This window comes from Pan paniscus, chromosome 14 (genome assembly GCF_029289425.2).
Source record: "Pan paniscus chromosome 14, NHGRI_mPanPan1-v2.0_pri, whole genome shotgun sequence".
Classification (NCBI taxonomy): domain Eukaryota; kingdom Metazoa; phylum Chordata; class Mammalia; order Primates; family Hominidae; genus Pan; species Pan paniscus.
Genome location: NC_073263.2, coordinates 24343464 through 24365131, shown reverse-complemented (window position 1 = coordinate 24365131; position 21668 = coordinate 24343464). Strand labels below are relative to the sequence as shown.

Here is a 21668-nt window from a genome sequence, read left to right as displayed (position 1 = left end):
AGGGGCAGGGGGGGAGTTCAAAATGTGGTTGCATGGATTGGTGGGTAAAACAGGGGCTAGGGTTTTTAAAGGAATATACACCATTAAAATAAACAAAAGACATAATTTTCCACAGAAGTCACCAAAGAATCAAAATATGTAGGCCAATAAGTGTATGACTTTAACGCCTTTTATTTTTCCTGATCACTTTACACAATTATAAAATGGATAGAAAAAGTTTTATCTTTTGTTAGGTTTCTTTGCTTAAAGATTCAGCAGCAAAAATGCAAGATTTTAGGGTTTGTTTTTTTTTTTGAGATGGAGTCTTGCTCTGTCGCCAGACTGGAGTGCAGTGGTGCAATCTTGGCTCACTGCAGCCTCCACCTCCCAGGTTCAAGCGATTCTCCTGCTTCAGGCTACCGAGCAGCTGGGACTACAGGTGTGCACCACTAGGTCCAGCAAATTTTTGTATTTTTAGTAGAGACGGGGTTTCCCCATGTTGGCCAAGGTGGTCTTGATCTTGATCTCGTGATCTGCCCGCCTCAGCCTCCAAAAGTGCTGGGATTACAGGCGTCAGCCACCACGCCCGGCCAAGTTTTTAGTTTCTAACTAGAAGTACGTTTTACTACTGTAGTATTTTTACCATTAACATTAGGTTGTGATATGTTTCATCTGAAAAATTATAACACTTACCTCACAATCAGGGCATATAATTGTGGTGCATTCTTCAGTCATTAACAAGCATAGTTCACAAAAAGCATGTCCACATTGAAGTTCACAATGGTGACCTATTGATGAAATTCTTAATTATTATTTTGATGATGATGATGATTATTGAGACAGGGTCTTGCTCTGTTGCCCAAGCTGGAGTGTAGTGGCACCAGCTCACTGCAGCCTCCACCTCTTGGGCTCAAGTGATCCTCCTACCTCAGCCTCCCAAGTAGCTGGGACTATAGGTGTGTCCCAACACACCCGGCTAATTTTACTGAAGAAATTCTATTGTGATTAAACTGCCCACAGTGTGTTAATGTTGAATGGGCAATACTGATCCAAGGGAAATTCAAAGAGGATCCTACTGTACAGGAAAAGATACCTACTACAGTTTGAAATGGTTGACTTATTGAATATAAATCAGGAGTAACCAACTATTCAGGTCAGGAGGGAGAAAAATCAAGAAGAAAAACCAAGAAGAGCTATGTAATAGCATTTGCATTAATTCAGATAGCTATTTTGTACCTAGAATACTTTGAATCTGCCATATCTTATACAAAGTGCTCTGACACATTTTATTTGTTATTTGTAAATATCACAGTTAAGTGGGCTGGAGATGAAATAGCATTTTGGAGATTTGGTTAACTAAATGGTATAATCCAGACTCCTATCTAGCTCTGTTTCCAAGTCTAACATTCTTTCTGATTGATCATACTGCCCTCTACTACTTTATATTTCCCATCCTGTGAAGAGGTCAGGAAGGGCCAAAATGAGACACTGGCAAGACCGTGCTGTTAGAATTATTTAAGACATTGGCAAGGCCAGAAGCCAGATGCTACTATTATCACATATCTACAACTCACATTTTCACAAACTTAGCATTTATGAAAGGAAATATCGTAACTTGATTGAAAACCTAACATCATGATTAAATGCTCTAAGAATTTGAAGTTTATAATAAATAACATTTGTTTTAGCTATATAATTTCAAAAGGTTGTCATTTTTAAAGTTTTGCAAGAAAACTGAAAAGGGAAAAAAACTAGATAAAAATCAGTCATTTTTTACTAGCAAAATAATTATAGAGTTCTTGCTGAATTATAATCGCATTAATTTTATTTATTTATTTATTTATTTATTCATCCATTCATTCATTCATTCATTCTGAGACGGACCACGATCTCGGTTCACTGCCAACTCCGCCTCCTGAGTTCATGCTATTCTCCTGCCTCGGCCTCCGGAGTAGCTGAGATTACAGGTGTGCGTCAGCACGCCTAGCTAATTTTTTGTATTTTTAGTAGAGATGGGATTTCACCATGTTGCCTAGGCTGGTCTTGATCTCTCGACCTCAAGTGATCCGCCCACCTCGGCCTCCCAAAGTGCTGGGACTACAGGCGTGAGCCACTGTGCCCGGCCTTGCATTAATTGTATTTTTTAAAAACTTTACAAGTTTCCTATCCAACTGAAATACCTGAAACTTGCTTACAACCATGCTAAATTTTAAAACCCTATTTAACTTCCAGGGATAATATTGCCAAAGAAATAAAAACACTTAACTATTATAAAATTTCTGATACTGAATAACTCAAAATAACTTGTGGTGAATTACAGCTTAAAAAGCACTTTCAGGATTCTATATACATAACCACTACTTCTCCAATTTAGTTTTTCTAAGCATTATAATACTAATGTATGGAAGAAGTACTCATTTTAAAAGGCTGTGTTCTAGAACTTTATTCTGTAATTTTAATTTCATTCAAAAACGGAAATTTTCTACGTAACGGTAGCAGTGATCTAAACACCAAGTAGGAGAAAGTTGGTTCTCCACTGAAATCACAACTTTTTCTGCAGAGGCTCACATCTCACAGAGTCCATCTTGCCAAGACTGAGAAAACTGATCGAATGACCTTAACTTTGAAAGTATAAACATTAAACAGTTACGCCAGGTAATACGAATTTTCAGTAGCTCCAGGAATTGAGATTCAACAACTCAGCTGTATTAAGAGCACACTGAGGTATTTTAAGTTACATTAAAATAACTTGAACCAGCCGGGCGCGGTGGCTCACGCCTGTAATGCCAGCACTTTGGGAGGCCAAGACGGGCGGATCACGAGGTCAGGAGATCGAGACCATCCTGGCTAACACGGTGAAACCCCGTCTCTACTAAATATACAAAAAATTAGCCGGGCGTGGTGGCGGGCGCCTGTAGTCCCAGCTACTCCAGAGGCTGAGACAGGAGAATGGCGTGAACCTGGGAGGCGGAGCTTGCAGTGAGCCGAGATCGCGCCACTGCACTCCAGCCTGGGCTACAGAGCGAGACTCCACCTCAAAGAAAAAAATAATAATAAATAACTTGAACCTGTGACCACTTGAGTAGACTGTAGGTGAACAGACCAATAATAGTGCAGTGTATTTTTCCCTTCACGTATAAAGACCAACACACACACACACACACAAACACACACACACCCCCCACAAGGTGCACAAAAGAAACTATCATTTTCCAAACAGTGTTTTAGGCCAGTGTGAGCCATAATGTAAAAAACAAACAAAAAAACCCCCACAGAAACAACAAAATGCTAACGACAACAACAAAATCCAAAACCATTTCACAATGGTCTACTTGTTACTCCTACAACAAAAACTACAGGAGAAAATCAAGTTTCGTTCCTTCTTGATGACAAAACAATGGGCTACATTTTATGTCTACTTTTGCATGCACCCGCTAACCTGCCTTGTGAGGAGTAGATTAAAGCCACCCGGGCCCCCATCCTCCCGGCTGGAGGGTCGGTGAGGCCTGGATGGGTAATTGGAGAAAGCCATGACAGGGGCAGGTGCTGCCCTCACCAACCCAAGCACTGCCCTCTTAGGGGTCGGCTGCAGCTCGCGGGAGGCCTGTGACGCAGTTTCCGGTGACACCAGGAATGGATGCAGCTGACCAAGCCTCACGCGCCCACCAGCTCACCTGGCCCCCAGCGCTCCCTCCAGGCTGCCTCCCCGCTAGGTGGGCCCTTGGGCTCCTCACCGGATGCTCTGGATACCCTCCTTCCACACCTGGTGCACTGGATTTCAGCGGCACCCCAGGGCTGACTCTTCCTCCCCATCCGCTGGTAGGAAGACCGGGAAGGCCCAGTCTTCGAAGCCTCTGCCGCCATCGCTGTCTTTTTCTTCTGGAACAACCGCCGAGTGCGAGTCCCGGCGGCCCTCGCGGCAGTGACCAATCATTGGAGGCCAGCCCCTGCAGATAGCCAAACAGTGGGCCATGAGATTAAAGCCCGCCCCCAAGCTCGCTCCTGATGGGGCTGGGGCTGTTTTCCGTTATCCTGGGAGGTACCACTCCTAGAAGGGGCGCCTTGTGGCCGTTAAGGACCGTTCGTTTTTACGTTCTACCCAGAGTCACCACTTAAGTGCTTTTAGTCATCACAAATTAAAATTTCGCATATTATTACTTACATTGTGAGTGACTTTATAGATAATCATTTGGATTGAAGCAATCCCCTTTCCCTATTACGTGTCAGGGCCACAAGCCCTAAACCTGGGTGCTTCGGGAATCCAGGGCTTGGCCAATAGCAGCTGGAGTGGAGAAGCTAATGAGCAGCTATCGTTGGGGTAGATTCAGTGAACGCTTTCGAATTAAGGAGTGTTCATCATTACTAACTGCTGTTGAGCCTAATAATATACAAGGCAGCGTGCCAAGAGTGGTTGGGGATGCTAAGAATTTATGAACTAGCAGGTTTCTGCTTTAGAGATATATAACTCCTTAAAAAAACCCAGTAACTTCCGCCAAAATAAGTGTCATGTACCGGACCTGTGTTAGAGACAGTAAGAATTAGCCTTCTGGGCCCGGCGCGGTGGCTCACGCCTGTAATGCCAGCACTTTGGGAGGCCAGGGCGGGCAGATCACGAGGTCAGGAGATCGAGACCATCCTGGCTAACATGGTGAAACCCTGTCTCTACTAAAAATACAAAAAAAAAAAAAAATTAGCCGGACGTGGCGGTGGGCGCCTGTAGTTCCAGCTACTCGGGAGGCTGAGGCAGGAGAATGGCGTGAACCTGGGAGGCGGAGCTTGCAGTGAGCCGAGATCATACCACTGCACTCCAGTCTGGGCGACAGAGCGAGACTGCGTCTCAAAAAAAAAAAAAAAAAAAAAGAGTTGAAGCAACTTGTCCAAGCATAGTTCACAAAAAGCAATGAAGAAATGAAGTCAATATGGTCTACGGTGGTATGAAAACTCTTCGTAGAGGATATAGGGTTTGCACTAGACCTTACAACCTAGGTAGTACTTACAGGAGTAAACAAGAACTAAGGGATTCCAAGAATAAAGAACACATCAGCGAGGGAAGGTAGATGTGAGGGAAGGTAGATGGAAGACACAGTGACTTCTTGAGAATTTAAAGACCATTTAGCCAGAGTATGAGTTTCCTTAAAGTAAGCTTCTTTGGAGAGGTATGTCAGGGAAGAATTTCGGAGAATCTCGAGTGTACGGCTGAGGAGTTTGGACTTTAAGCAGTAGAGTGCATGAGACGTTTTGTGAGCAAGGAATGAAGTAATCTAGTAGAAAGGTGGCAGGTGTATTTCAAACAAAACACCTGGAGGTGGCACGGTTGCCTTTTGCTGCTAAGAATAAAGCCTGCCCATATTCCTCATTTTCTTTTCTCTCTACACTGTGTGTGGGTAACTAGAAACTGTGAAGTAAGTATTCTCTTGAAAGGCTCACTTCTGCTCAAAAATCTTTGTAATTTGTTGTCTTCGAGAGAAAAGTACTGCTTCCCTAAATTACCCTCATTCTACTAGTCATCCAATAGTTTCCACTACTAATCCATGATGGAACTGAGTACTAATCAAGCCAATATTCTCATGTAACATGTTGACTCTTCTACAGTTTTGTGAGTATTATTCCCTATTCCCCTCATCTGGAATACCTACTGTTCACTCTTCATCAATTCATATTCTCTTTTTTTTTTTTTTTTTTTTTTTTTTTTTTAGAAATGGAGTCTTGCTCTGTCGCCCAGGCTGGAGTGCAATGGCGAGATCTCAGCTCACTGCAACCTTGGTCTCCGGGTTCAAGCAATTCTCCTGTCTCAGCCTCCTCAGTAACTGGGACTACAGGCGCATGCCACCACGCCCAGCTGATTTTTTGTATTTTAGTATTGACTGGGTTTCACTGTGTTGCACAGGCTGCTCTCAAACTCCTGAGCTCAGGCAGTCTGCCCGCCTTAGGCCTCCCAAAGTGCTAGGATTACAGGCGTGAGCCACCGCGTCCGGCCCATATTCTCCTTATCCTTCCTGGATCAGCTTTAGAAGCACTTTCTCCTTTAAACCTTCACATTTCTCTCCACGCTTAATGCTACTCTAGCATGTAGCAAGCCTCTTTTTCCTCTAGGATAGCTGTGCTGTAATTTGAATAATGACAATCTCATTGCATAGGTGTTCATCTTGGGCCATAATGTGGATATATAATGTGGGTCTTGAGTTTCATCAGGGATGCCTTTGGTAATCCCAGAAATTGAATTAATCTTGGATAAATCAGGGCCAGTGAGAAATACACTGATAGATGATTATACCACATTTGTTCATTTCTTAGCACTTACCAAGAACCCTCAAATAGAGCAGCCAGAAATGTCTTCTTAACATTCAATTTAGGTTGTTTAAATCCTTTGTTTGGAACCCTTTAATGGCTTCCTATGAATTACAACAAAACCTTAATGGCCTTGGAGGTTTGCCCTCTGCCTGCCTCTCTACCAGTGCCTTTCTAGTGCTCTAAAATCATCTCCTAAACAGCTGAGAAATGAGATAAACAGGGCTCCCTTCTTGAATACACAATTTTTATAAATTGCATCTGACCCACAGTGAATGTCTTTTAGAAAGTTTCACCAAAACTAAAGAGAAATTCAGAGATCAAATAGCAGCAGCAGATCAGAGAAAGAATGTAGAACTATGCAGTCACAGAGCTAACCTGCAGGCTGCCCTTAGCCCTGTGCACCTGAAATCAAATCCATGGTCAAAGTTAGGTTTCTTTGTTGTTGTTAAGCATATAACATATTTATTCCCAACATAAGAGTGGGATTAATAGAATAACACCAAGCCAAAATATTAATATTCTAAAACCAAATTATTGAATAGAAACATATAACATATTTATTCCCACCATAAGAGTGGGATTAATAGAATAACACCAAGCCAGAATTTTAATATTCTAAAACCAAATTAATCTATTGAATAGACGTATTTCAACATTTAACTAAGTTAACCCATTCAGTTACCTTCTCGAAAATATACACAACAAATAATTTATACTGTTTCCCATAATGGCTGTACTAATTTACATTCCCACTAACTGTATAAGGGTTCCCTTTTCTCCATATCCTTGCCAACAGTTGTTATCTTTTGTCTTTTTTTTAAAATAATCTCCATTCTAATACCTTCTGTAATATCTCATTGTGGTTTTAATTTGCATTTCCCTGATGATTAGTGACATTGAGCATGCTTTCATATACCTATTAGCCATTTGTATGTCATCTTTTGAGAAATGTCTATTTAGGTCCTTTGCTCACTTTCTGTTTGAGTTGTTTTCTTCCTACTGAGTTGTTTATGTTCCTTATATATTTTGGATATTAACCCCTTACCAGATGTATAGTTTGCAAATATTTTCTCCCATTCCATAGGCTCTTTACTCTGCTGACTGTTTCCTTTGCTATGCAGAGTTTTCTGTTAATAGTTCGATGTAATCCTGTTTGTCTATTTTTGCTTTTGTTGCCTGTGCTTTTGTTGTCATATCCAAAAAAATCATTCTCCAGACCAGTGACGTAGAGCTTTCCCCCTATTTTCTTCTAGCAGTTTTACAGTTTCAGGTCTTTTAAATCTCTAATCTATTTTGAGTTGATTTTTGTATATAATGTGAGATAATGATCTAATTTCATTCTTCTGCATGTGGATATCTAGTTTTCCCAGCATTGGAATGACTTTTAAAAGGTATTCATTCTCTGTTAACATTTCTTTCTGGAAAACTTGTATTACTTGTATTTATATTCACATTCTTTCAAGTTTATTTTCCCCTTTGGATAATGTGACTAGGCCCTTTTTATCATAATCATTTTTCTCAGATATCCAGTTAACATACATTTTGTTTTACTCTTTAAGAGTCTCAATCACTACATCTTGTGTATATGTGTATGCATCTCTGTGTAAAACTAAGACTATATATATATATTTTGAGATGGGGTCTTGCTCTGTCACCCAGGCTGGCGTGCAGTGGCGTGATCTCGGCTCGCTGCAACCTCTGCCTCCCGGGTTCAAGCAATTCTCCTGCCTCAGCCTCCCAAATAGCTGGGATTACAGGCACGCTCCCCACGCCTGGCTAATTTTTTGTATTTTTAGTAGAGAAGGGGTTTCACCATGTTGGCCAGGCTGGTCTCGAACTCCTGACCTCAGGTTATCCACCCGCCTCATCCTCCCAAAGTGCTGGGATTACAGGCGTGAGCCACCGTGCCTGGCTGCGACTACATTTATTCTTATAGAAACCAATCTTGGGTCTGAGACACAATGACTTTACAGTCTCCTAAAGTTTTGTTATTGTTTTCTTTTTAACTTGGTGGTAGGAAATTCTTATCTCTCCCTCTCTCATTCCTTCACTCCCTTCCTTTTTTTTCTTTCTTTGCTTAAATTACCTTTTTGGTAGGCTTCTGAGATTTCTGCCCATTCTGCAACCATTTTTGACTAGAGATAGTCCTATGATACATCTTTTTGAGAAAGTTTACCCTGTTGTTTAAGTTTCTAGAGATGACAACTACAACATCTTGTGATAGCTTTAGAAACTCTTGCTTCCCTCACCCTTATTTTGACCATTTCTTGATTCCTCTGTTTAACTAATTTAGAATGTGCATGCTGGAGGCATAATACCTTGAGGGTTCTGAAAATAAATTATGTACGTGGTTAGCAATTTATTTTGGTCCAGAAGGAACTACTACAGTTATTACATCTTGGTTCCATATGCTACATTAACATATTTTATGTCCCAAAGGAATTTTTAAATTGTGTTTGTGGGTTATGCTACCAACAATGTAATATTAGCTTTTCTCCCAGCTTACTTTTCCCCATGAGAAGTATTCGCTGAGAAGTTACAATCTTGACCTCTTCTGTCTCCATAACTCCAGAGGTGTATGTCATGTGTCCTCACATTCATGGGCAATCCAGATCTCTTTTATTCCAGAGCTACTCAGCCACTCAATTCTAATTTAGAATGTAAGTGTTGTTTTGTTTTTTTTTTTTTTTTTTTTTTTTTGGAGACAGAGTCTTGCTCTGTCGTCAGGCTGGAGTGCAGTGGCACGATCTCAGTTCACTGCAACTTCTGCTGCCCAGGTTCAAGTGATTCCCCTGGCTCAGCCTCCCGAGTAAGTAGCTGGGACTACAGGCACACACCACCACGCCCAGCTAATTGTTTGTATTTTAATAGAGACGGGGTTTCACGATGTTGGCCAGGAAGGTCTTGGATCTCCTGACCTTGTGATCCGCCCACCTTGGCCTCCCGAAGTGCTGGGATTACAAGCGTGAGCCACTGCGCCCAGCCGAATGTAAGTTGTTTTTGATAGTGGACATCTATCAACTCTGACTTCTATTTCTTTTTTATTTTGCCTAGTCATGGTAAAGATGCTTGCTCCAAAAATCAACCTTTTCTTCTTTGGCTCACAGAACTCAGAGATACAATATACAAATACCATATGCAATGGTACTAAAATTTAGTGGTTAATCCCTGGTAGCTCACTTTAAAAGGGCTATCACTTCTTCAGCCTTTGTGCTTTGTATTGGGTGAGATTCAGGTTATTAAGTGCTCTGAGACAAGCTGATCTCCTTCTGTATCAGCTTCCAATTAGAACCTTCTTCTTATACCAGTCATAGATGTCATATCTATGGTGTATCTATTTTTTAAATATATGTTTTTCAGATATCCTCATCACTATTACAGAAGTTATTAGTCATGATGTCTATCATCATAAAAAGGGTTTATATTTAGCATGATAACGCATGGAACAATTGATTATAAAATAAATAAGGTAAAAATTTGAGGTGGGTGGTCAGAGACCAGGGGAATCAATAAAGAATAAAGGGCAGATGGAAAGGGACAAAGAATGGGGAATGAAATGATCTTCCTGGAAAGTTTTATTAATCCATTCTCACACTGCTATAAAGAAATACCTGAAACTGCGTAATTTACAAATAAAAGAGGTTTAATTGGCTCATGGTTCTGCAGGCTTTACAGAAAGCATAGTGGATTCTTCCAGGGAGGCCTCAGGCAACTTACAATCATGGTGGAAAGTGAGGGGAAGCTGGCGTGTCTTACATGGTGGGAGCAGGAGGAAGATCTCATGAGAACACTATCAGGAGACAGCACCAAAGGGGTGGTGCTAAACCATTCATGAAGGATCCACCCCCATGATCCAATCACCTGCACCAGACCCCACCTCCAACATTGGGGATTACAATTTGACCTGAGATTTGAGTGGGGACACCAATCAAAACCATATAAAAAGTGAAACATCAGAGCAGGAGGGGATGTTTTGTGTTCACAGAACTGCCCAAGTGGAGAAGAGGAAATACAGAAAGCATTATGTCATTCAAAATTTTGTATATTTTGAAAACATTTATAGAAATACTGAATATATAACAAAATATCCCCTAAAACATTTCTGCTCATAGATTTTTCCAACTATTATATGTTCTTTATACTTAAGAATATTGTCGGCCAGGCACAGTGGCTCATGCCTGTAATCTCAGCACTTTGGGAGGCTGAGGCCGGCAGATTGCCTGAGGTCAGGAATTCGAGACCAGCCTGGCTAACATGGTGAAACCCCATCTCTATTAAAAATACAAAAATTAGCCAGGCATGGTGGCACACACCCGTAGTCCAACCTACTCAGGAGGCTGAGGCAGGAGACTCACTTCAACCCAGGAGGCGGAGGTTGCAGTGAGCCAAGAACACGCCACTGCACTCCAGCCTGGGTGACAGAGTGAAACTCCATCTCAAGGAAAAAAAAAAAAAAAAGAATATTGTCCTGGCAGAGCCCTGAATATGATTGTACGCTTATCAAGTACAGTAGAATTTCAGCATGGGATTTGTAGTTAGGAAGAATAAAGTGCAGATGGGGAGGGATGAAAGGTGTGAATCAAGGACCGTTCTGTATTTCTTTTACTTCCTTTTTTCCTAGAATCTAACACAGAAGATATAAATTCACCTTTTCATTGTGGAACGAGGCTTTCATTCTTGTTCTGGAACATGGCAGCAATCATTCTCCAGTTAGACCTAAATGATTGAATTGCAAGGTGAACTGTCTTGGTGGCTAATTCATCTTCCCTCACCTCCAGCACCCTCTTTTCCCAAGATGAAGCCATGTTCTTTTGTAAGGAACTGTATCTACTATCAAGTGGCCTGGAAATTAAGAGGTCCAATGTGTCTTCCAAGTCCTTGTTTCTATTTGGTATCATGATGTCTTTCACTGCTACCTCGCTGATCTGTTTTCCAAGGCTATACAAAGGAGGACTGCAAAAATGAAGGGAATGGCAGAACAGTGTTACATATGGGGGAAGGCTTCGGTCGATTTTAAGTTATTCAGGAAATAGTTTTCTAGCTAATGGGTTGTCAAATTATTTGCATCAGAACCTTTTATCTGGTTGATAAAAGGTGAGCTCTGTACTGACTAGCAATGGAAAGGGAACGGATGCCACAAGGACCTGCTTTAAAACCAACATCAACCTCCAGAAGTGGATCTGAGTGGTTTGATTTATGCCCATGACATACCCAAGTCTGGAGAAAGTAAGTTCAAAGGAGGACAAAAATGTATGTAAACTAAGTAATAAAGAAAAAAAAACCCAACAGAATTCAAGCTATACATTTTCCGGATTCGCTATGACTTCCACAGACACAGAAAACAAAACGAGGAAGAATTATGATCAATTTATTTGATCAGCTCAAGAAACTATATTTTTTCATGTAGTCAAATTTTAATATTTATTTTAGCAGACAATATGTGAGTAATTTCTTCTACTAATCATTTCTGCTATTTATAAAGTTTATGCTAAATATTTGATGTTTTATATATTCATATATTACTTTTTGGCACTTACTGAAAATGTCATCAGTTAGCTAATAATGTCTGCCAGAAAATCTTCCATATTTTTATGACATTATTTTATAAAAGGTAAAAAAGATATTTACATGTGACTTTACCAATCAAAAGTATGATATCAAATGGGTACATTCAGGAAATGAGTTAAGCTACTAAAGAGAGAAGATACTTATTTAATGCCAGTAATTAATTCAATATACAGAAAATGACTAAATTCCACAACTATTTACAACATTAAAATAATGTAAATTGTTACTTGTAAGTAATAGCAAAACATGTCGAATACTGGTGATTTCAAATGTGTTTGCTTTACATACTATTTTAACTAGGAATGACTTTACCTATAACTAAAATATGACTACTGAAGGTGAAACAACATAATTATCTAAACCTATATAGCAATACTATAAAGCAATATTAGATCCATGAATAAAGTAATTTGGCTCCTTGTGGGCAATTTTTTTATGACCTATAGGAACACCTTATAAAGTAACCTAGAAAGAAAAATGTGATTCAATTCAATTGTATTTGACAATTAATAGAACACCTTGTCCAAAGTCTAGGCAGATAATTTCAGAGACGAAACTTTTCATAAAACCAAACCTAATCCTTTGCAAAAACTTTCAGAAATAAAAAGCAAGTATTTTCCAAAACTCTATCAGGGTGAATTTAACATAAAAGAGCTTAACTAGGTTTCAAGATGCAGAGCCAGAAGGATCATTGATGTAATCCAGTATGGAATTTATTACATACTTATATGTTCTTGATTAATCTATTTAAGGGTTTTCCCATATACATATTATAAAATATTGAACAATTCGTATGTTCCAATCAGTGTGAATAAGCTACCAATTTTGAAAAATTTGTAATCTTGGTGAGACAAACTCTTAACTACTGCTAGTAGCAATACCTATTGGTGTAATCGTTTTGGAGAGTAAGCTGACAAAACATTTAAAAAGACAGCCATGTTTGTTCCCACTAATTCAGTAATTTCAGCTTTGAGAATACTTCCACAGGAAATGATCAAAAACCAAACAAACAAAAATGAAAACTATATCATAACAGTGTTTATTGTTAATAAAACAGAAAATAGGAAGTAATTTAAATCCATACCAATCTGTAACTGGCTTAGATCACAGTATATCAATTTAAGAAACACAGCAGTCAAGTGGAAAAGGACAAATATAGATATTATATATCTATATAGGAAAATGTATGTGATATATAAGTGAAAACAGCATAATACTAAATTATATGTAGTTCTCGGCATGTGCAAAAACTAGAATGTAATTATGTAACTATATAAATTATATATGGGAAAAAAGATTGAATAATGCAATCTTTTTTTTTTTTTAAGACAGGGTCTTACTCTGTCACCCAGTTTGGAGTGCAGTGCCACTATCATGGCTTACTGTTGCCTGGACCTCCAGGGCTCAAGCTATTCTCCTGCCTCAGCCTCCCAAGTAGCTGAGGCTATAGGCACAGGCCACTACACCTGGCTAATTTTATTTTATTTTATTTCTGCAGAGATGGTGGCTCACCATGTTGTCCAGGCTAGTCTCAAACCCTGGTCTCAAGCGATCTGCCCAGCCTCAGCCTCCCAAAGTGCGGGGACTACAGGTATGAGCCACCATGCCTGGCAGCAATCTTTATTGAATAATACATTCGTGGGTAGGAACAGGGAGGACTGTTTTTACTCCAAGCATCATATAATGTTGTGGTGGGAGATGCATACTTGTCTCCTCAGACGTCTTCTGATTGCATACCACCTTTGTGCAAAGCAGAAGGTCCTGAAAGAAAATGAAACAGAAGCACAGAGAGATGCAGAGGCAAGAAACAGAGAGGTGCTGCTTGCCTTTCTAAAGGTGTTCTGATGCTTTACATGTGAGACCTGGCCTGTATGTCTACTCCTGGAGTCTGTGAAAAAGACAAAAGCAAAAACAAAACTCTTGTGTCCTTATTATAAATTCCTTTAGTTTGACTTAAACCAGTTTGAACTGGATTAAACCAAGAACCAAAACTAAGACAGTTTTAATAATTTCTTTTTCCTTTTTTCTATTATTTTATTTTATTTTATTTTATTTTATTTTTTTATTTTATTTTTGAGACAGTCTGGCTCTGTCGCCCAGGCTGGAGTGCAATGGTGCGATCTCAGCTCACTGCAACTTCCGCCTCCCGGGTTCAAGTGATTCTCCTGCCTCAGCCTCCCAAGTAGCTGGGATTACAGGCACCCATCATGACACCTGGCTAACTTTTGTATTTTTAGTAGAGTCGGGGGGTTTACCATGTAGGCCAGGCTGGTCTTGAACTCCTGACCTCAGGTGAGCCCCCTGCCTTGGGCTCCCAAAGAGCTGGGATTACAGGCATGAGCCACAACGCCCGGCCAGTTTTCATATTTCTATCACAATCTTTAACTTGTATTTTTTAAAAGAATCTGTACTCCACTGTACTCCAGCATGTGTGACAGAGCAAGACTGTCTCAAAAAAACAAAACAAAACAAAACATTTTTAATGGGGGACAAGATCCTCTATATTGATTTCACTATCTACTAAGAGCCACAGTGGCCTAAGAAATTCCATGTACAACACAATCCACAACCTTTTGCTCCACAAATGACCCTTCTACTCTAGCTTAATTGGTCTTATTACCCACAGATATTCTCAGACCCATCTCAGGCCTAGAATTGCCTCCATCTCCTCTCTCTTCCTCAACTCCTTGCCTTTCTTCCAGGTAAGCACTGTTCATGGACTGAGTCAGTCCCAACGTCCCTGGCCATCAGGTAAGGTTCCCCCTCTGCCTCCCCAAGCACTAACTGGCTCTCCTGCCCTTTGAGCACCAAACTATTCAGCACTGAAGTGTCTCTTTTAATACAAGTCATGTGTGATGCTAGATTGTTTATTAAGTATCAGGAGGCCACGTGTTTCCAGAGCCAAACAGCATCCCACACTTAGGTTATCAATACATAGAAGAACTTTTAGTTCATTTCTTCAGTTACATCCCCTATTCTTCTTCACATGAAAATTTAAAAAGGGATCACAAATATTAGTCATCTGATTTATGATGCTTCAGAAGTTCTATTTTGCCAGAACCTTCTTTTTTAGCATCAACATTGTAATTATCTTTTCAGTTAGATTAGAAAGTCTGATTGGAGGGCCCCTTATATCATCAGCCACATCCCCCATCCCTGACACTCATTAAAGAAAGAAATGTCCCTTTCAGATTTGACCTGCATGCACAGAACTTCTTGCCCAAGGAGAAGAACATATCTGGGCAGTGTCCTGGGCGAGGGGGAGTAGCATGAGATGATGGGGGCTAACGAGGGAGGGTGGGAGGACAGAAGCCAGATCAAGTAGGGCCACGCAGGCCACGCCGAAGATTCTGGTAATGGGAAATGGCTAAAGGTCTAAGCAGGGAACAAACAATCCAACTTACATTTAAGACTACTCTGGCTGTCATCTGGAGCAGGGCTCCCCCACCCCTGGACCAGTATCATCCCTGGCCTGTTAAGAACCTGGCAGCACAGCAAGAGCGAGCATTACCACCTGAGCTCCACTTCCTGTCAGATCAGCGGCTTCCATCCACAGTGCAGGATGAGGCAGCCGCAGCCTCGGCGGACCATCTGTGTTCCTCCAAATGACATCCTTTAATTATCTTGATGGCCAAAGAACATTCCTTTGTGTATATATATCAGTTTCTTGATCCCTTCATCTGTGGATGGGCAGGAGATAAAGCTTTTTGGAGTCCACATGCCTGAGATCACGCAGTGTGGGACTTGCTCCACCAGGCTCATTTTCTTGGACCTAATGTCCTCTGGGTCTCTCCATGTGGCTGCGGATGACAGGATTTCCCAAAGCTTTATGGCTGAAGCATATTCTGTGTGTATCTGTATGGCAGTTTCTCTATCCCTTCAGCTGTGGATGGACAGGGCTGCTGTACGTTTGGCCTGTGCCAATGGCCATGTGGAAGTGGGGACTCTCCTGGTGAACTGAAAATGCCACATTGACATTGGTGATAAACAAAATGGGATGCCTTTGAGGAGGCTGTACATTGCCAGGAAGAGATTCATGGCATCGTTCTGCTGGAACGTGGATGTCTACAGCAACACTGCTCTCCACTATGCTGTCCTATAATGAGAGTACATTCCTGGTAGAAAAACTACTTTCCCATGATACGGATATTGAAGTGCTGAACAATGATGGAAACACATCACTTTTACTTGCTGCAGTTTGCAAAAGACAGCAAATGCTGGAATTTTTAGTGAAGAAACAAGCAAATGCACATGCTGTTGATAGGCTGAGAGGAACAGCCTTCACGCCTGCTGTACATTATGGCTTGTTAGGTATAGTCGGCATTCTTCAACAAAATATTACTGTCTTTATTCAAGATATGTATGGACAGACAGCAAACGATTATGCTATTTGTGGTGTTTTGACTAGCATTCAACAACAAATTTTGCAACATAAAAAAAAAGATACTTGAAAATGGTCTTCAAAATGGCAATCCAGAAGCATCAAAGAATGCAAGTTTGAAAGAAGGAGGAGCAAGTGCAGAAGATTCAGGGAGTTCTGACAAATCTGCATTCAGCATTTTCAAAGAACTGTGTGTTGATTCATGCCATAAACTAGATGATGAAGACTTGACTTTTACTACCAAGCAGTATATCCCTGAGACTGCTTCAGAGTCTTTACTTGAAGCTTCATAGAAAAAGAAAAAAAATATGGTAAAAGTAGAAGTGTCTCCTGTAAAACATCTTTCCTTGAAGCCTACCACCTAAATGGAAGAGTCTGTTGTGAAGAACGCAGTAAAAAGAAAGGATGTATAAACATCCAGAGCAGAACGAGACTGAGAAGTGACTTCAAAGGAAGAACAAGAAAGGCCTGAGAAAAGTGAAAATAAATAACCACAGGTTGAAGGAGGAAGAAGCACAAAAGTAAAAATATATATATATATATATACAAGTATCAGAAAACCTGTATAATAGTACATCTGCTGACGATGATGATGGATCAATGCAACAAAATCAAGGTGTGAAAACTTACCATCAGCAATTTCCCAGGAAGGAGAAAGACGAGTATGACAGGCCTGCGAAGAAAGCGTCAAAAGAAAAAGGTCAAAAAGCGAACACATTTAAGGATGGCCTTGATGACTTAATTTGGCCATCTGAACAATACAAAATTCTCTGAGAGAACTTCTTGTCTCATGGAGTTTACTTTTTAGGGTATTGAATTTAATTCCAGCTTTAGAAAGTTGTTCAGTAACTTATTGTTATCTTTTGCCTCAAAAAAAAAAAAAAAAAAGTGTGCCAAAGGACCTAAGCCAAACACAGCATCAGATAAAGGAAAGCAAGACTATGTAGACGAGTGGATATCTCAACTACAACATGAAAATCTGTAGCTTGAACAGCAACTAGATGGTGCTCATAAGAAAGGGGATAATGAACAAATAGTAATTAATATCCAAGGCTGCTGTTTTGAGAGTGAAAAAGAAGGTCTGCTAGAAGAGAAAAATAAAGAATTAATCAATCAATGAATGCCATCATTTAAAAGACTGTTTCAGTATAAAAAACAGAAATCAGAAGGCGAAGTAAGTATCAAGAAAAATAAATATTTTCAAGCTTCTGGAGAGAAAATTTAAATATTTGGTTATGGCTACATGTTAAACCTAGTTGAATATAAAAATAAGTAGATGAAAAAGATGTTTACCATACTGTATAATTCCATTTACATGAAACATCTGGAACAGACAAATATATAGAGACAGAAAGTAGATTAATGTTTGCATAGGGCTGGGGTGGAAATGTGTAGTGACTGCTAATGGGCATGAGGCATCTTCTTGGAGTGATGAAAATGTTCTAAAGTTGGACTGTAGTGATGGTTGCATGACTCAGTAAATTTACTAATAATCTTTGAACTGTATGTTAAAACAGATAAATTCTATAGTGTATAAATCATGTTTCAGTAAAGCTGTTTTAATAAAAAACCAAAAGCCAAAACTAAACAAACAAAAAGGAATGTTAAAGAAATCTCTGACAGGCCACAGTGTGCCATCAAAATTTTGTGACATGAATTATAAATTATGTAGTTTTTAATTTTATTTTTTCTGAAGTAGAGATAATCTGAAGAAAAAAATTTAATGAGAATTTTCACACCAGAGCAAACCCAGAAATGATAAGTCAATGAAAATGAGCTTAAGGCAGAGTCCCTTGTGAAAAACAGAGCAATTGGCCATGCATGGTGACTCACGCCTGTAATCCCAGCACTTTGGGAGGCCAAGGTAGGTGGATCACTTGAGGTAAGGAGTTTGAGATCAGCCTGACCAACACGGCGAAACCCCGTCTCTACTAAAAATACAAAAAAATTAGCTGGGTGTGGTGTCGCATGCCTGTAGTCCTAGCTACTCGGGAGCCTGAGGCACAAGAATCGTTTGAACCTGGACAGCAGAGGTTGCAGTGAGCCGACATTGCACCACTGCACTGCAGCCTGGGCGAAAGAGACAGACTCCATCTCAATAAAAAACGAAACAAAACAAAACAAAAAAGAGCAATTAATAACAAACTGGAGGTCCAGCATTTCCTCTCATCCTTTTGTCTGGCCATTAGCTTTTGGGTTCTCAATAATGGAAGTTTTCTCTGAGTTCAGTTTCTCTGGGTCCAACTCAATGATCTCATATTCCTTTTGAAATGAGGCATATAGTCAAAAGCTCATTGCATGGGTTAGACATTGTTTTTTAACTGCAGAGAGAAAAAGAATAAGGGAAATTGATTCTAAAATCTTAAGCAATTGTTTTACTCAGAAAGTTCTAGGCCAGCTGGATGTGGTGTTGCACACCTGTGGTCCCAGCTACTTGGGAGGCTGAGGAAGGAGAATTGCTTGAACCCGGGAGGGGAGGTTGCAGTGAGCTGAGATAGCACCACAGCACTCCAGCCTGGACAACAGAGTGAGACTCTGTCTCAAAAAAAAAAAAAAAAAAAGAAAGAAAGAAAGAAAGAAAAAAGAAAGTTCTAATGTTTGAACTGTGCTGCTGCACTCTTCATCTTTCTGCAAGTCAGCTGGAATCCTGTATATTGCTGAGAATATCAAATCAAAATTGAGTAACAATAGGTTCAGTAATTTTTAAAAATTCCCTCAAATCAAATGTTGTGCAAAAATAGATGAACTTAAGGGAAATAATTTTAAGGTGAGCAAGGTACACTTCTCTTCCAGTACATTTTAATTTTAAAAGGAATCTTGGCCGGGCGCAGTGACTCACGCCTGTAATCCCAGCACTTTGGGAGGCCGAGGTGGGTGGATCATTTGAGGTCAGGAGTTCACCACCAGGCTGGCCAACATGGTGAAACCCTGTTTCTACTAAAAAAGTACAAAAAAATTAGCCGGGCATGGTGGCACACGCCTGTAATCCCAGCTACTCAGGAGGCTGAGGCAGGAGAATCGCTTGGACCCGGGAGGCGGAGGTTGCAGTGAGCCAAGATCACGCCGTTCGTTGCACTCCAGCCTGGGCGACAGAGTGAGACCCTGTCTCAAAACAAAAAACAAAAAACAAAAAAAACCCACCACCAACAACAAAAACCTTTTAGTTCTTATTACACTTCTGAGGAATAAACCCTTGGCACAGCTTGTTGCAAAACACTTATCCCTGGATATGTTTTATCCTGTATCTCCACATAGACATTTCAGTCTCACTGCAAGTCACCTTACCATTTTACTCGTTGGTTAAAACAAAATGAAAACACAAAAGGATGCAGATTAAATCTGCAAAATAAGAGATTACCAAAATAAATTACGTGTGAAAAGGTTACACTAAATCCTTTTTGTTGTTTTTGTCTTGAACATTCACTATTGAACTTGAACAAGCTTCTGCCACCACCGGCAGTTACAGCTAACATACTTTTGTAGATTTTCTATTCAAACCCATTCCTAAGTCACAGGCTATCTGGGCTATGAGCCGCATGTGCCCCAGGTGTAAATCAAATGAAGCCTTAATTACTGCCACTTTTGATGTGTATCTAATTCGATCTTCTACCCTCATTAGCAGAGGGCTGTGGCTCCACTTGGTTGTGGAGAGGTTTCCCAAAGTCACAGGGTGTCACGATAACTCAATTAGGGGTGAATAATTCAAGGACAGAGTGCTTTCTTCCAGGACCCTGACCCTCGCTTCCTGCCTGGAGTCCGGAGCCGCGTGGTTCGCGGGCTGGAAAGAAAATGTTAAAGCTCGGATCAGTGCAGATGCGAGAGACAGATGTCAGGTCCAGCCCGGAGCGGGAGGGAAGTCCAGCAGCCCCGCCCCGGCAGCAGGGCCAGGCCCGACTGTGGTTCCGACGCCGGTACCGGGCCGAGGCTTGCCTCCTCTCACCTGAACCAGGCTGGGTAGGGCCCGAGCACGGGGGCCTTGGTGTCCGTACCAGGAACCGCTTTAGCCAGCCTGGGGCTGCCTTTAGAGCCGCTGCGGCTTCCACCTTCTCTCCCGAGGTTTGTGCGCCCTGGCTGGAAATGCTGCGTTGGGCGGCCTGGCCGGCCGTTTGCGCGCAAACCGAAACTCAGCTAAGTGCTGTTCCATGGCGCGCGCCTCGCACCTGCTTGTCCAGAAGGGAGCGCGCCCGTTTGCAGCAGGGCCCGTGCCCCGCCGTGCCCCGCCGTGCGCCTGTGTGGCTAAGACCCCTGCTGCGCGTGCGCGCGGGTGTGACCCGCGTCCGCGGAGTTTGTGACTGCATGTACCTTCAGCCGTCCTCCCTTCAAACGCACGTCGACACAGTGTCACCTCCTCAAGCCATAGGGTGCCGAGTCTAAAGCACAGGGCCGCCCCATGCCCCTCTCCCAAGGGCCGCTCTGTCTTGCTCCATCTCACTTCAGGGCCTCAGTCCCCACTGATCCAGGCCTGCCTGCGGGAGCTCTGTTATTGGCACCAGTGAAGAGCAGCACCGTGAGAGGATGGTTCCAGGGCATGGGAGAGGCCCCTGATCCCTAGGATGTTCTGGCGTCAAAAGGAAGACAGGACGCGAAGATAACAGATTGTCTAAGCAGCTGTGTTCTCTGGAAACAGGATCAGAATTGGGCAAACCACACCCCAGCTGGCATACCGAAAATTATTTCAAAACCCTATTAGATAAGCTGTGCGTTCCTTCAATGCGTTTACCGCAGCATAAACGCGCACTGCGAGCTGGCGATACCCAGCGAGAGGCGCAGAGTGCGCTGAAGAGGGGCGGGAGCGGCGCCGCGGGCGCGGTCCAGCAGTAGAGCCTTGGGAAGAGGTCGCCGGCCTGCGCGGCTCCCTCCTGGGGAAAAACTCCGGTCTCCTCAGCTCGCCCAGAGCCCAGGGCTGGCGGATGGAGCCCTCTCCATAACCACCGCACGACCCCCACAGCTTCCCCGCCGCGCTCCGCCGCCGCCAGTGCCCCCAAGCCCGTCCCCTCCCCGGGGCGAAAGCCAACAGCACCCACTGGTCGCCTGCGGGCTGCGAGGGCGGCTTTCACCGCTGCGCGGCGCATCCAGCCTTGGGACGAGGCCTCTCTCGGCAAGGAATCTGAAGAGGTCCAGTGTTGGGACGCGGGACACGTGGTAGGGGCGCCCAGGGGCTCAGGTCTCCTGTCCCCGCCTCCCCGATCTCCCCACGCGCAGGCAGGCCCGCGGGTGGAGCGCAGCTCTCTGGGAGAGCACGAGGGCCTTCGCCTGGCTTTGCAAATTCAGGAAGGAGAAGACCCAGGGCTCGAGGCCACTGCCGCGCGCCCTTCCCTGCCCATGATGACCCTCACGACAGTCCCCACCACCTTCGCCAACGCCCGCCGGCCCCTCAAGAAGAACGCGCTGACGTGGGGAGCGCACAGCAAGGACCAGGAGGATGGAGGCCTCTTCAGCAGCGACACTG

At 42.2% G+C, this 21668-nt stretch overlaps 1 protein-coding gene across 9 annotated transcripts in view; it reads right to left on the bottom strand.

Annotated features, from left to right (window-relative positions):
• RNF17 (ring finger protein 17) overlaps positions 1 to 20387 on the bottom strand; it is a 133281-nt gene extending 112894 nt beyond the window's left edge. For 6 of the 9 annotated variants that reach the window (XM_055096552.2, XM_055096553.2, XM_003812609.6 and 3 more), the window contains exons 1-2: positions 3714 to 4055; positions 673 to 767 (exon numbers count right to left, since the gene is read on the bottom strand). In XM_055096552.2, coding sequence (XP_054952527.1) covers positions 673 to 767; positions 3714 to 3843 — 225 coding nt within the window. In that variant the 5' untranslated portion in view covers positions 3844 to 4055. Of the gene's footprint in view, positions 1 to 672; positions 768 to 3422; positions 4056 to 16849; positions 16893 to 20159 lie in introns of those variants that run through there. The other 3 variants (XM_055096555.2, XM_055096557.2, XM_055096554.2) reach the window with 2 other exon arrangements.
• Between the last annotated feature and the right edge of the window lie 1281 nt (positions 20388 to 21668).